The 15,729-nt window shown below is 41.3% G+C and overlaps 1 protein-coding gene across 1 annotated transcript in view; it reads left to right on the top strand.

Annotated features, from left to right (window-relative positions):
• The window catches only part of LOC125900764 (filamin-A-interacting protein 1-like), a 28,530-nt gene that overhangs the window by 3,706 nt on the left and 9,095 nt on the right, over positions 1 to 15,729 (top strand). Inside the window, exons 2-4 of the mRNA XM_049595974.1 lie at positions 11,769 to 12,059; positions 12,499 to 12,672; positions 12,756 to 12,934. Coding sequence (XP_049451931.1) covers positions 11,772 to 12,059; positions 12,499 to 12,672; positions 12,756 to 12,934 — 641 coding nt within the window. The 5' untranslated portion in view covers positions 11,769 to 11,771. The remainder of the gene's footprint in view (positions 1 to 11,768; positions 12,060 to 12,498; positions 12,673 to 12,755; positions 12,935 to 15,729) is intronic.

Below are 15,729 nucleotides of genomic sequence, written 5' to 3'. Positions count from 1 at the left end.
GTATGGAGAACAAAGCTCTATGTCTGCAAAACTTCATAACGTTCATGTCCTCACAGCATGAAATTTGAATGCTGTTAGACATTTAAAATATTGTCAACCCAATTTTCATTACAATCAATATTAAAAGTCTTTCTGACATGAGAGTCTAATTGACGTTCAGTACCCGCTGGGCTCACATTTCAACACTATATAGTGTTCGTAAGGGTGATATGTTAGCAAACCTATTTAAACGTTAGCACAGTGGGAGACATTACCATTGCAGTAGAGTTATGTTTGCCACCACCTGGCAAGTTAACATGCAACCATGGCTCTTCTTTTACCTTTGTTTTGGTCTCTACCACCTCCCGAAGAAAAAAAATCTCTGGTCTTTAGCTCACTAGGTGTTTTTCTCTCTTCACCACTTAGCTGCTAATTTTGTCTAATATTGGGTGCTGGTTTTGGTTTGCAGTTGGCCTATCAGTTTGTCTAATAACATGACTGAGAGTCTACAGCCGATCCAGCAGATCTCTGAGGCTGTACGTAGTGGTACACAATGTGGGCACAATAGTGTTTTCAGCTAAATGCTGAAGCAAGAGTGTCAACATGCTCACCATGACAACGCTAAGGGCTTCACCCTTGGTAAATGCGAGAATGTGCCTACCAAGTGTTTTGCCTAGTCCTGCCCTACTGTGCTGTCATGGTTAGGGTTAGCAGAGTAGGGTGTGACTGGCCTTTCGGTGAACACATTCAGATTCTAGCATCTACCTTCATCGTCTTCACCTTCAACAATGAATGTTTGTGAAAAAAAATCCACTGTATCATACTAAGTTGCTGTGAGCTGTAAATTCACCATTCCCAAACAGGCAGAAGCTAATGTTGTCTCAGAGCCTTGCAGTGCACAGTCTCTCCACGTCTGGGTTGCTGTATTGTGTCTGCAGCTGTCTGTACTGAAGAGCAGCATGGAAGTGAAGAGTGCTCACACTGAGGCAAAAATCTGGGGACCAAAACATCCCCAGAACTACATTGCAAAGCACACTGATGAGCAAAAAAACCCAAGACAAAACAAAACAAAAAAGGACTGCTTGACTTCAAGTACTATCAGTTGACTGAATGGTCTCTGACTGATGATTCAAATCTCCAACTTTCAGGGGACAGCCCTAGTTGGCTCATTACTAAAAGTAACCTTTTACAAAACATGCAACCATTCATTTCAATGTTAGTATAAAAAACTGATGAATGCAACATACTCACTTACTTACATATCACAGACTTGTTGTATTTCATCCAAATTCATTTTTATGTCTTGCATGGTCACTGCCAGAAAATTCCTTTAATACACAGGAAGTAATAAATTGAAACCTGGGAGTGAAAGTTTGTCAAACAAAGCCATACTTGGCCTGAGTGTGTGATTTTTTTTTTATTATGGTCTGTTTCTGTCACAGTCACTGAGAAGACATGATTGAGCAGCACCCATAATCTATGTATAGAGATCTTAATATACAATCTATGGGCATCATGTCAGTGACGGGAAGTTACATGAGCATGTGTCAATTAAACTTTCAAATTAACTGTGTTATAGTGTTGGAAAAGTGCCAATGGAGCTGCTGTGACAAAGGTTCTTCTAATTTATGGACTGCCTCTAATATAGGTGTGTCATCACCATAACTTGCAGCAATATTTCTTTAACCTGCTCGATAACAACTATAACACTATAGCATTGCCAGTATACTAGGAGTTGGCCCACCATTAATATAAAACAAAGAGGCTGCCAAACAAAACAATACTGATGAAAACCGCATCATTTGAATAGCTATATTTCTTTCTTCTTTACCAAGACCCTAAAAACTGGTAGTCAGACTAATTCTTGGACCACTAGCCATGACGGAAAAGTCAGTCCGTAGAGTTCTGATCTACATGAGACCTCAGAAACATGGCTGACACCGTGATATTGTATGAGACTGCTTCATCCATATGTTGTTTTGTTGTGTCTATTCATAGAACAGCCACAACCTGATCTCTTCCTTGATCTCCATGCCATCAAGCTGATATTCAGTCATACCATTGGTCCAGAAGAATTTGTTGCTTGATAAGTTGGTTTCCATTTACAGACACTTTCAACAGACCAAATAAATGCTGCTGCTGCTTTTGAAATGAACTCTTGGAAATAAGGGATGTGTTCATTTTCTCATCATGTATATTACAGTAAGTGGGTGGTGAGTCATGTATTCCAGCAGCTGCACCCGTCCATATGCTTGGTGACAGTATGTTATCGAGAACAGTGGTGCTGGTATGTTGTGTGACTGTATACAATATGCTCCCACACAAGTCAGAGTTCATAATGCATGACCCAAATTAGAGCATGTTTCAACCTGAAAAGATTTGCTGTCATATGAGTTTGTAAAAGTAAATCAAAGTGAATAATTAACAAACTGACACCAGCACAGGTATCATAAATATGTCATATTTTCAAAGTTACTGATTCAGGAACTACCTGTTCTGTGCTGTTACATTCCTCTCAGTTCACTTATTAGTGAAACCTTAACTGCTGAAGCTATCGTAGGCTCCACTGAGCGGATCAGGTTAATGTGACATCAGGAAAATACTACAAGATGAAACCCACCACCTATGCTGACATTTTGCTCCAGTGTGCCGTGCCAAAGTTTGAGTTATTGTCGCTGTGAGGTATTAATAGAAGCCATCACACTAAGACAAGCTGTAAATGCTTGAGTTTTGTCCATGGAGGTTCTTTGACAGTTCAATTTAGCGTTACTGGAAAAATACTCCTGAGAGGTAGAATCTCAGTGTTGCTATCTGTTGCTACCTTCTCTGCCTAAAGCGTCTCTATTCCCCTAGAACATAGCTGTTACGTTACTGTAGCTTTGTTCCCTTGCATGGGAAATACTTGTAGGTGCTCGCAGAACTTTCAATATCAGATGGATCGACTTGTAGCTTTGAATCTCATCCACGGCCACAGTTTTGATTGAAATTCCTATATCTTGGCAGGCTGGAGTGTTTTTCTTGTCAGGACAGAAGAGCTTCTTGAGCGTACTGCCTTTTTATCAGTGTCCTCTGACAGAACAAGTTGCCAAACGCTCGCATGCAAAGAACATTTCCCTCTCCTTATTTAGTCACATTGCATGTGTGGCGTAAATGTATCAAACTCACTGAATACATTAAGTCCAGCTGATGTTCTTGTTGCATTATTTGCAGCTGCTGTCCTCCTCCCTAGTCTCTGGCAAATGAATTTGGCCACAAGTCAGACTTTTATCACCAGACCTCTCCCCTTCCTCACTTTTAGTCTGTGTGTGAACATGACAGACGAGCACAACGTTCATTAGTCTTATGGCCAGGAGGTAAAGTGTGTAAGATTATATGGGTGTCACTATTATAGGGCTTGGATAAGGGCAACAAGACCCCATCAAGCCAGAGTCCTGCATCGTGTTGGATACTCATGGGTACCTAATGTGTGACCCACAAAAAAGGTGATTTGAAGGTATTATTTGGGCTTCATTTTATTTCTGGGTTCAGTTCTGGTTTAGAACACACGCGTCAGATCACAAGTGTTAGATAATAAATATATTGAAATAAAATAAAAAAAATATGATGATGTTTATGTTTTAACGTTTTAACTCTCTGATTGCTGACTTCATTTGTTGGCTCTGACTTCTGCACCATGGCAACTGTAAAGATGTGCTGCTCAATATTATGAAAATATATCTAAAAAAATATTGATTTCAATTGTATTGCCTGATCAACCTTCATTTTAAATGATATTATCTCAGTTTCTCATGTATGACATTTTCCAAAATGATCACTTTACAGTAAATGCGCTGCCAAACCAAATTATATAAAGAGCATGTAGTTATCATAACAGCTGCAGATCCTGTGTTCAAGGGTCAGGTCTGGTTGGTTCGAGTCTGGTTGCGGAACTAATTGGTGATATGTGTGGTTGGCAGGACGGGTGTGGTATTGCACACTGTGATGCCAGTTTGAGAGTGGGTCCTGAAAATCAGACCCCTGTAGGACTCCACATCATGCTAACAGTTTCCATTTCTGCTAATCTTGCTAATGCTGACGTGGACTGCTTGCTAGTATTTTACATCTCTGTTACTGGAATATCTGCACATGAACACATGCAGGGTTTACAAGTACGCTGTATAGGATTTAGCGGCATCTAGCAGTGAGGTTGCAGATTGCAACTAACTGAATACCACTTCCCTTACGTGAATTTACATTTCCTTGGGTAGCAAAGGCATTCGTCACTGCCTTTAGGAGACTAGTGGTGGCTCTGATTCTATTCATTCCAATGGGAAAAGTGAATGTGAGTGCAGGCTATGACTGTTCCCCTCGCTCTTTAGTCACCCAAGCAAATACTGGACCCATTTTTTCACAAGCCCCAACCCTTCTATACATTCTGACAAGGAAATGGTATTTTTTCACATGGACAAATCAAGAGAAAATTAACTTTGTTTGTGACACACTCTTGCAAGATCTGGCAACAACTGACGTGGTCTCACTTTTAGTTGATATCAGACATTAAGCTAGTAGATAAAACGAGTGGCAAAATAAGGAGCAAACACTAAATTTGTACTGTGTACAGTGTTGTATTTTTTTGAATCTGATTTCATCCATCCACACTTCTGCAGTGGAAGTGCTGTAAATGTCCTTAGGACACAGGAAGTGTATATCATATGGAACACATGGTGCAGCTTGTAAGTCAGTTACCAGTCAATCTTTTTTTTAAATTATTCAATTAATCACTTGAATTGCTATAAAAAAAAAACAGTAAACAAGGTTGCATCTTCAATTTGTCTATATTCATCTGACCAACAGTCCAAAACTCAAAGATATTCAACTTAGAATATTAAAAAACGAAAAGCAACAAATCTTCACATTAGAGACTGAAACCAGTGAGGAGTTGCTATTTTTGCTTAATTAAACAACTGAAATGTTGGATTTATTTTTAGAACTCCATTGAATGACTAATCAATTAATGGTTTCAATTTTTGAGCAGAGCTTATAATATCAAGTTAATAAACTGTCATGTGCTGCAGCCTACCTCTCAACAAGGCAGCTGTTAAAGAGCACTGTTTTCTCGTATATAAAATACTTGGTAAATGGAATTTCAGAACAAAGATCAGTCATGTAGTGACAATCACTGTCACAAACTTGCTGACCATTGACAAAATGTTATACCCCCCTTTTTCACATTGGAATGGAGGCACATGTTCTGTTTGGGTCTATAAATACTCATATATGTGACAGCTGGACTTTCCCAAACCATGGGATAGACTTGGGGTCCGTTTTAAATTTAGGCTCAGGCCTTGACTTGGGCCTCGCTGGGTATTACACCGCCCTTTCATATTAGAGGGCACTATGGAATTGGATGCCGGCAATCAGTAACATTGTGCCGATGGTTTAGATGCCATAAATGTGTGTAGGCATTGTGGCGGGTTGGCACAGACCTCAGAGTAAAGGCTTATTGTCTGCCAGCTCTCCTATATTTTCCATAAAGACAACTGGGAATGTTGCATATCAGACTGGAATGCGACCCACGTGCCTTTAGAATCCCCATTTGTTGCTCTGGAGAGTTCACTACAATCAAGACTGCTGTGACCGGTCAAGGTGGATCAGACAGTGAAGACACCGTATGGATGACAAAGACCTGACATCAATAGAGCCTGTGGAATTGTTGTCATTATTCCCATCTCCTACAGTTGTTGAGGAAATGTTTTGTACGAAGCACATGTGTAGCTGCAGAAAGCTATAGGTTTCTATAATTGATTCCTTTTAATGAAACTCAAAGCTGCTATAATTAATATATTTATATTATGTATGGATAAAATCACTAGGTCAAATGTGAAAAGTGTCGCTGATAGTGACAGACCTAAAGAGAATTATCGCTCAGTTCTGTAGCTTCCTTTGGTTTTGAGGAGCATTTTAGCGTCTGTCAGCTAATTGTTTTAGTTTTAGAGCCTGCACCTTTACTAGCTAAATTCACTTACACAGCTATGATCAGTGCTGTTGTCAGATGCAACTCTGAGCAAAGCAAATTACCTAGTACCAGCAACATTAGACAGGCAAAGTTAGCAGCTGATGCATCTAGTGGAATATTTGGCAGGTAAAGAGGCAGATATTTCTTGCAGGATTTGGTTATGACCAAACCAGAGGTAGGAGGTGGGTGAATATTGGACGTGGAATCATCAGCTGATCAGGACTCCAACTAAATGCTGATGTTGCTCCATGTCTTCTCAGTAATGCAGATGGAAGGTCAACTGTGTAGTAACACATTCGTCATATCAACTTTATCAGTTCGACATATATCTGTATTGTATGTACTGCTTGTTGTGCTGCCAAAAAATCCATTATGGCAGATTTAAGTAAACTCCTACATGACACATGGAGGTTCAGATATAGTCCAATCGCCACAGGAAGCTCAACACTGAGAGAAATGTGTTTGTTCAGAGAGACAGAAAGAGAGAAGTTCAGATCCTTTGCAATACATCAGAAATCATATTTGTGTGTTGATGTAGGTAGTTTGAAGGAGACAGTTTACCTTGTTTGCAAGATTCTTGTGGGAATCCTCTTTGCCTTAAGCCTCATTTCCACCAAACACTTTTGATATGGTACCTTTGGAACCAAAGGTAACCCTTAAGATATGGTACCTAGACCCTAGACCTGCTTACAGTTTCCAAACAGTACTCTTAAATGTGGGCGTTTTTTCTGCTTTTTTTTCTCCAAGTGAGGATTAGAATATACGCAGTTCACAGAATCTGGTCGTAATTAATATGAATTTTTAAATACTTGAAGAGACGCTCATTAATAAAAGTGTATGTCATCCTCAAGAGACAATAACAACTAAAGTAATGGTCAAAGTTGTCACATTGAAATTTAAGGTGTTCTGATGAATTCATGTCGTCAGCTCACGCATTGAGTAACATTACAGGTAAAAGTTCCACCTTAAAATTTGCCGGCAGTCAGTTGAGGGAATTCAGTTTTTTTTTCTCAGTCTACAGCTGCAGTCTACAGCAAAACATCCTATATTTTGAGAATTATAGTTACGAATGTAAAACTGTCCACGGTATGAACAGTGATTACAAAACCAGCCACAACTCAGCCCTGAGCAGAGTGACCGTCCATCACTGACATCAACAGCCTGCAGTGTTCACAGCTCCACCTTTTAGTACTAGGTACCCCAACAGAGGGGGGCCCAAAAATGGGGACGGTATGGAACAGTTCCATTGGTACCATCCACAACTTTTCACAGTGGAAACGGAAAAAATGTGTAACAAATTGAGCTGAACCGTACTGTGCTGCTTGGTGAAAACAGGGTTTTACTGACCTTTAATACACTCGTATTAGTCCATTTAAAGGGACAGTTCACACTAAAATAAAAAATACATAATTTTCCTCTTACCTGAAAAGCAAATTATCACTATTGACTGGTTGAATGTCAGTTGCTGAGTGTTGGAGACATTGGCCAAAGGGATGTCTGCCTTCTCTGGAATATAATAAAGCTAGGTCTCTGGTGCAGAACGCACCAAAATATACTTTTGAAAAACTTAACAGCAGTATCTTAAGATAATCTGCAGACTTTGTCATGAGCAGTTTAATTTGAGAAATATTTTCTTTCTACCGAAACTACACCAACCCACCATATCACCGCGCAAAAGGCTCACCTAGAACCACTGAGCTAGCTAATGTTACAGCTCAAGTGAGGAGGACGCTTCCTTCTCCATGTTGATAAGGTTAGTGGGTGTAGTTTGGTAGAAAGAAAATAGTTCCTACTTGAAACTGCTCTCAACAAGGTCTGTGGATTAACTTGACATTGCTGTTGAGTTTTTAAAATGCATCTTTGTGGAAATTTTACCACCACAACCCAAGTGCCATCTAGTTCCATTATGTTCGAGAGTAGGCAGACACCTCTTCAGTCAATATCACGAACGCTCGACAACTCACACCAAAACAATCTAGACTGATAAATGACACCAGAGGTAAGAGGAAAAATATCTATTTACATTTTTGGGTGAACTGTCCCTTTAATACGTTTAGAGATTTATTGAATTACTAATTGATAATAACTGTTTACAGTCATTCAGCTCTCAGCTATAACTCCGCACACACCCACACTCGCCAGCTTGCCCTGTTGAACTGGAGTGACGCCGCAAACTGAGGTGGGCTGTTACAGTAGCTCCTCTGGATTTTCATGGCTCCAGCCCAGAAATTAAAAATAAACCTTCAAGTGCCCAACTCTGTGTCAACCATTTTGTCGCCGGTATTAGGAACTCTGCCCGAGTCATTTACAGTACTGCACATGTTTCTATGTTTCATCACTCTTGTCGAGCCCCAGTGGTGCCAGTTTTAATGCTCTCCACCACTGGGCCTTTCTCTGGTCATAACTCTCTGGCACTGCTTGAATGGTGGGATGAGCACTGCGAGCGCTCGTGTACGCTGCTGTGCTACGACATTTGACTCAATGATAGCAAGCCCCAGCTGAAACTAATAGTTATGGACAGGAAAGAAGGCACTGCAATTAATCTCAGTTCTCATTGGAGCCAGTGTGCACTCACTGAACTCCCAGCACTAAGATAAGGAATGTTCTTAATGTGTTGGTTTGAACTGAGAGATGCATTCACTGTTATCTTACATGCTTCCCTCTCATGTGCTCGGGTCTTTTTCCTGGAAACAGAAGGAATGGTTTCAAGCGTCATTAGAATTTACTGCAGTCTTAACTTTGCTGACCACCATTACAGAAGAAGATAAACATTTCTCTTGATGTGAAGCGAAACCTTTGATAGACTCACTTCAAACCTTTTGACATTGCATATAGAAAGGCTAATTCCTCCTCTATAGCAGCACATTTTCTTTTGTCACCTTGTTTTAATCTAGTCAGACTGATTCAAATGCTTATTGATATTTTATCTGGACAGTTGTGTGTGTCTACATGCATTGTACCATATATATACAGTGTACATGCATAGCTGGTGTGTTTTGTGTGTGCTATTGTGTGCCTCCAGTGTGCACAACAGAGAATTCACAACATTTTGGCGAGCTTGCTCAGGATGTCTCAACGCATGATTCAGAGGTCAGGGTGCTATGACATCACCAGGGTTCTACGATGGGGAATTTGGGGGCCGGGGGCATTTTCTGTTTGTAATTAAAAAGCACTGTTGATGTCATATCTGAAATCAATCAAAATGAGTGCACTTGCTCAATGTCTCAAGGCTGTTGTTACAAAGCTTAAACACACTCATAAATTCACACACATATGGGACATGCTCTTAAACACATTCATAAAGAGAGGCACACACACCTCTATCCTAATGACCTACAGCGCATTTTCATAGGCGTCCATTTCAGGAGGGGGGGGGGGGGGGGCACATGAGTCACATCCACATCGATATATGGCGCATGTGCATTTGTCCTCCCAATAAAAGCAGGAAAGTGCAGAGAAGATTTATTTTGATGAAAATAAAAACATATCCACCATGAATATATGCAGAAAAGGCACTGGTGCATTACATTTCACCTTAGTGCCTTCTAATATAAAACGGTGGCCAAGTGTTCATCACTCATATGTGTCCCTCCCATTGTTGAGACAAAACCTACGCCCTTGTACATCTTTAATCGTTTAGGCTATGGTGGTGATTCTCAGTCAGGGGTATTTGTTCAGCTATTTTGGAAAAATTAAAAAAAAAGATGTATCCATATATTTGTGTGAAAAAGGAAAATAAACAAGTGAAAGTGGTTACAAACAGGTTTGATAGTCTTCCTTTAGTAAATTACTGTAAAACTTCAATTAATAGCCTAGGCTATTATTTGTTTAAATCACTGGAATCAACAGGCCTATATTTGGGACAGGCCTTTAATTCCTTTCACACAAAACCGTTGCTCAGCAAAGATTGGGAAATGAAATCAAACTGTTTATTTAAACCAGTATGAATATAACTTAAAATGTAGGCTTCAGATAACATATCAGTTATGAGTCATTCATTCGATCTACCTCCGACAGACAGCGCATCAGAAAGAGGGTGAGAGTTGACACCCAGCACACCGACACAACACCACTTTATCCTGTTTTGATTCTTTTTACCTGAGGACCCTTACGGACTAAAGGAATATGATTAACTTACAGGGTAATCGAGGAATGGACACATAATTTGAGGTAGCCAAGAACCCTGTTTTATACATCCGAGAACTTCTATAAAAAAAATTAACTGCTTGGCAACCAGACCAGGCATCTCATTTATAAACATTGCGTATGCACAAAACAAGGCCTGAAAGTGGCCATTTCCAATGCGAAAGTTGTGATCTATGGAAGCAGATTTGATGGGAGAAACTTTAACCCACACTTACATTTGGAGACGGGAAACTGGCGACACAGATGGTGAGGTGAAAGCCTGATTGTAGAAATTTTTTAGCGCACACCATTTTTGGCTTTTGTCTGTTCATGTTTTTAAATGAGACCCCAGACGTCTAATTGAGACAGGCGTTTATTTGTCCAAATGTGGAGCCACACTGGGCTAGTAAAAGGGACTGGGTGTATAATTGGGACCAGGCTTTTAATTGAAGTTACGGTATTGTCACAATAACCACCAGCTGCCAGCTATGATAAGCTAGCTATGAGTTTGTTAACAGTAATGAATTAACATTATAGTTGAAATATGTAGCTAAAGGTAGTTTATAAACAGTTGAGATGGTGAGCTTGAAGTAATGGTTCAACGGTCAAAATACTTAAAGGAACAATGTGTAAGATTTAGAGAGATTTAGTGGCATCTGGTGGTGACGACTGCGAATTTCAACCAGGTGAAACTTCGACCAGTTGGAGATCTTTCAGTTCAGAAGGTTGTTACCAGGAGCCGAATTATCTGCAGAGGCCTCTTCCTCTCCAAAACAAATTGACAAGGTGAATAAAGCCAGTAAAAACACCAAACAAAACAGTTTCACGTTACAAATCAATGTTTTTTCTATGCTGTTTGGCACATCACAGGCAGAGACTTTATGTGTGCTCACCTTATATCTGATCAACCAGTAAAAACACAGAAAAAAGATTGAGAACCACTGAAATAGTGCACTGTGTGTAGCCTACTGACTCTTTAATGTTATTCTCTTGGCTTACTGTATGTTTAAGTAATCATGCATGCTGCAGGCCACCCCACCATGACTCGTGTCGTTATAAATGATTAATGTCATGAAATTAAATTTAGTGTGTCACCAACAGATTTATTTTCAGGATCTGGATAAAATGTTTGACTCAGACGTTTAATGTCAGCAGAGAAGGTTAAAGCACCCAGGAGTGCCACAAATGTGCTTCCAGACCATCAACACTCAGCATGAGATACACAAGCCTTGTGAGGGGCCGGGACGTGTCAGGAATGCACACACTGCCATACAACACACAAACACACACACAGTGCTGGGTCATTGTGGATATTTATTCCAGATTAGGAATGTCAAATAGGGCAGTGCCCACCAATTGTAACCCTGTGTATATGTATGGTATGTTTATGGTCATGTGAGTGAACATGCCATTTGATAAAAGGGAGTTAGTGGTCTGTGCCAAAGTCATAAAACACACTTTAGATTGTAACCATATGCTAACACGATTTGTGTTACAGTAGATAAACATTCAGAGGACAACCTTCAGTTGGAAGTGAAATAGGCTTCCTAAAAATTGAATCACAAAAAAGTGAAACATAAGATAAATTGCGCCAAAAAACAACAACAGAAGGCTGGAGCTATTTGCTCGTAATCTGAAATAGTGTTACTTTTGTTCTTGGTGCAGGTAGAAGATGAGGTCCAAAAGCAGCGGGGTGGAGAGCCCGGCCAATGGGGTGCTTGGGGTTCCACAGGGTGACCACGACATCAGCCAAGAACAGGAGGTGGGTCTGCCCGTGAAGAGCCTGAAGGCCAAAGTTCAGCAGAAGGAGGGCGAGGATAATGTGGAGGTGGAGGTGATCTCTGACAAAGAGAAGCTGCTGCTTGATTCCCACGAGGCTGGTGATAAAAGAGGAGACATCATGGATCTGTCCAAGGAGGATCTGCTGAAACTGCTGGGGATCATGGAAGGGGAGGTTCAGGTGGGTAAGGTGTTCACTTTGACCTTTGACCTGTTGTTATAAGTAGGGTATATGTGTAAAAAGCATTGTGGATGAACACAAGGTCAGTTTGCATGGAAAGTGCACATGCTTTCAATGATCGAGTTTGACTGCAGTTTCATGCACAATAGCTCCATCTAGTGGTTGAAATGGTAGTAAAACAAAGAAAATAGGCAAATGTGACTACATGAAACAAATGCCACAGTGGTGTATACACCCTAAAATGTAAGATGTACTATACCCAGTGACATCTGAGCAAAATGGAACATATTTGATGCATTATTTCTCACATTTTCATGTCTGAGACAAAGAAATGTGTCCCTTCAAACAGGTGTCCAGACAGTGTACTTACAGTCTTCCTCCCCCCCCATCATAATATGCTGTATCATTTGTATATGATTTTATTTCTATATCTTTTCAGGCAAGAGAAGATGTTATCTGCATGTTAAAGTCCAAACAGACTCTTTCAGAGGATCTTGAATCGCGTTATGGCTCTGCAGCTCCTGGCTCGGCCCTCCAGGCCCTGCAGAGGGACGACTTCATCACTGGCAGGGAGCCGCAGGACCCCAGTGTCTACCAAAAGCCTATGGTTGAGGTCAGTTCGCAACTGTCAGTCAGTGCAGTTACATGTTGAAAATCAGCTGTGCAAATATTTAGAATGTCTTTGTTCTTCCTCAGCTGGACCGTCTGCAGGAGAAGCACAAGGAGACGTACAGGAGGATGCTGGGTCAGTTGCTGCTGGCCGAAAAGTGCCATCGACGCACTGTCCATGAGCTGGACACAGAGAAGCGCAAACACGTGGACTACATGAACAAAAGCGATGACTTCACCAACCTTCTGGAGCAGGAAAGGGAAAGGTGAGGAGGAGAGGAATGAGGGAGCATCGACACATCAAATTCAATTGCTATACGCTTTCAAACTTACTCATCTGATACATTTCTGTGATCATACAGATTAGTGTCTGAATAAAAACAACATACTATTGGTTTTATATACAGTGGTACCACTGCGATGTTTGATGTCAGTATAACTATTTGTCTCACTAAAACAAGCACTGTGTTTGCATATGGCGAATTCACTGGCAAATAGATAAGTGAAAGAAGTGGATGGCGCAGTGGTGAAAGGGTGACAGGTGAAAGCAGTGGGGGAGGAGAAGAGTGGCCAAAGAGAATCATCGAGCCAACATGGTTTGTTAAACCAGTGTGGAACATGTGAAGTGTATGAGGTGAGAGAATCCAGCGAGAAAGAGCGGCGAAGGAATGCATCGACATCTGAGAATGTGTGAAAGATGGCCTCATCAGCCAAGTGAGTAACGAGGGAGGGAAGAGGAGAGGAGAGGGAGGGAGCTGGTTACTGAAGTGATAACCTCACATACCTTCGTTTGACAGGGAGAGGTACGGAGAGTGTGGAGGAGAGGGGGAGGTGGAGGTGGAGGTGGAGTGGAGACGGGGTCAGGCTCTTCGGTGTGGTAAAGAGGGAGGTCAGGGGTAGAGAGGGAAGGAGACGAGGCCACTGGGTGGAGGAACGGGAGGAGAAACAAATGAAGGAATAAAGGGCTTTGACAGGGGTGAATCTCCCATGACATCATCTGTGAAATGAAGTCATCAACGAGGTTGCGACCTGGCTTGTTGGTCAAGAGGAGACATGGGATGAGAGGTTGGGCGGGGAGAGAAAGAGGGACGTACACACTCTTTGACACCGGAGAGGGGATGATTGTATCTCGTGTGTGGAGGGCCTCATGGTGATCAAACAAGCGTGGCTGTGAATGTGTAGATGTGCACTGAATGTGTATGAAAGAGGAGGCCCTATTAATTAAAGTACTCACAGATGAAAGAATTTGATTGGCTGTTGCTTGTTGGTGTTGCAATTCCCATAAGACATTTCTGTCCATTCTCACACAGTAAGCGTGAGAGATCAGCTCTCAGGCATGATAGCATGTGCAAGGGAGACACAGTGAGAGCAGTGGTGCCCTCAGAAAGTTTTCATAAGGTTGCCAAGGTTATGCTGTTGTAGTATATATATTAGAGTTGATATAAGAGTTAAGGGATTGCATACTGATATACTTTTTATTTCTTTGTGTTCATTTTACAAATTATCTAATGTGCACAGGCTAATACTGTAACTGTAACAGCATTTTGCAGTCTCTCCAGGATTTTGTGATGTTACAATCACAACAGTTAACACAAATTAAGCCAATCCTTGTGAATTCTGTACGACTTTGCCCTTTTGTCCAATCACCACAACTTTGCTGCGGGACCCACACACAGTGGCAGAGCTAACTGTTAGCATCAAAAAGCTAACTTTACCCAATGGTTATTTACAGCTTTAACAGTGGAGCTGTTTGTTCGCTGTCACTGGAAGATAAACGGCTTGGTGTTGGATGTTTGCTGCTGCAAGGCTTCTGCTCAAGGGGCAAAATATGACAAGTAGTGATGAGATCACGTTGTGCTGTGTTAGCTCGTGCTATCCAGACAGAGAGAGCAGGAAGAGAGACTCTCACGGGGACGATTCTTCAGCACTGCGTTGAAGGGCATTAACAACTGATCACCGGCGATCAGCTGTTGCTGACACTGACCCACGACCCCTCCAGCTGCCACAAATCAAGTCTAATTCTGTGGGTAACACTGAAGTCTTTGAAGCTTGAATTGAAGGAGTACATTGATTGTAAGGAACAAAAAAATTTACTTTAAACAAGCCTTTTTAAGTTTAGTGGAGACTTGTGGGTACCCACAGCACCCTTTTTCACTCGAGGGTTAATGTGACCCCTGTAAAAATGGCCATGCCAGTTGTTACCTCGTAAAATTTAGACTAACCTTGGAGCATTATTTAGCTTCCTTCCTGACAAGCTATGTCGGAATGGTTGGTACCAATGGATGCCTAGGTAATCTAGTTTCACAAGATGCCACTACATCTACACTAGCATAAAAATGAGCCTCTTATAAACAGTAATGTCTAGAATTATCTTTTGTTCCAGGGTAGCCATGGCCTCCCTGAACCCCCTTGGGGGGTGCCACTGAGTAAGAGTGAGAGCATCTGTAATGTACTGTATACAGTCAGTCATCTGTAGAGCAGACCAGAGACCACTTATATGCTGCATATCATGAACTGTCAAAACTTCAAACGGCGGAGGCACTGACTACCTCTCTTCCCTGAGCTTTTACTGCAGGACACAGGAAACAGAGCATGGAGCCTAAATCACAGTCATGACAGCTGAGCTGCCATCACATGCCTGAAGAGAGGGCTGGGAAAGGAGCAGCAGACTTTAGCTCACAGCTACTCCTTAGGCTGGTTTCACGAGACAGAGAAAGAGGGTAGCCATGATTCAAAGCATTTCAATGAAAAATTTGTTCTCGATTGTAAATCTGTGTGCACACATGCCTAAATTAAGTTATACACAGTGGAGCTGGGTGTTTTATGATTTCAGCCAAATTGGTTAAAGAAATGTATATCATGTCTGCAACATACACAATATTGGTTACATAAGGTTGAATAAATACTTTGGTCTGTTGACTGACAATCTGCTGAACTTGACTTCAAAACATATCTAACCTGAAGCTAAATATACGCATGAATGATCACAGAGGTAGAGCAGAGATAAAATCAGGAGGTGAAAGTCAAGACTTTGATCTACAGGCAGTTTTGTGCATTTTAC

Source organism: Epinephelus fuscoguttatus, linkage group LG14, assembly GCF_011397635.1.
Source record: "Epinephelus fuscoguttatus linkage group LG14, E.fuscoguttatus.final_Chr_v1".
Lineage (NCBI taxonomy): Eukaryota > Metazoa > Chordata > Actinopteri > Perciformes > Serranidae > Epinephelus > Epinephelus fuscoguttatus.
This window is presented reverse-complemented; position numbering and strand designations above follow the sequence as displayed.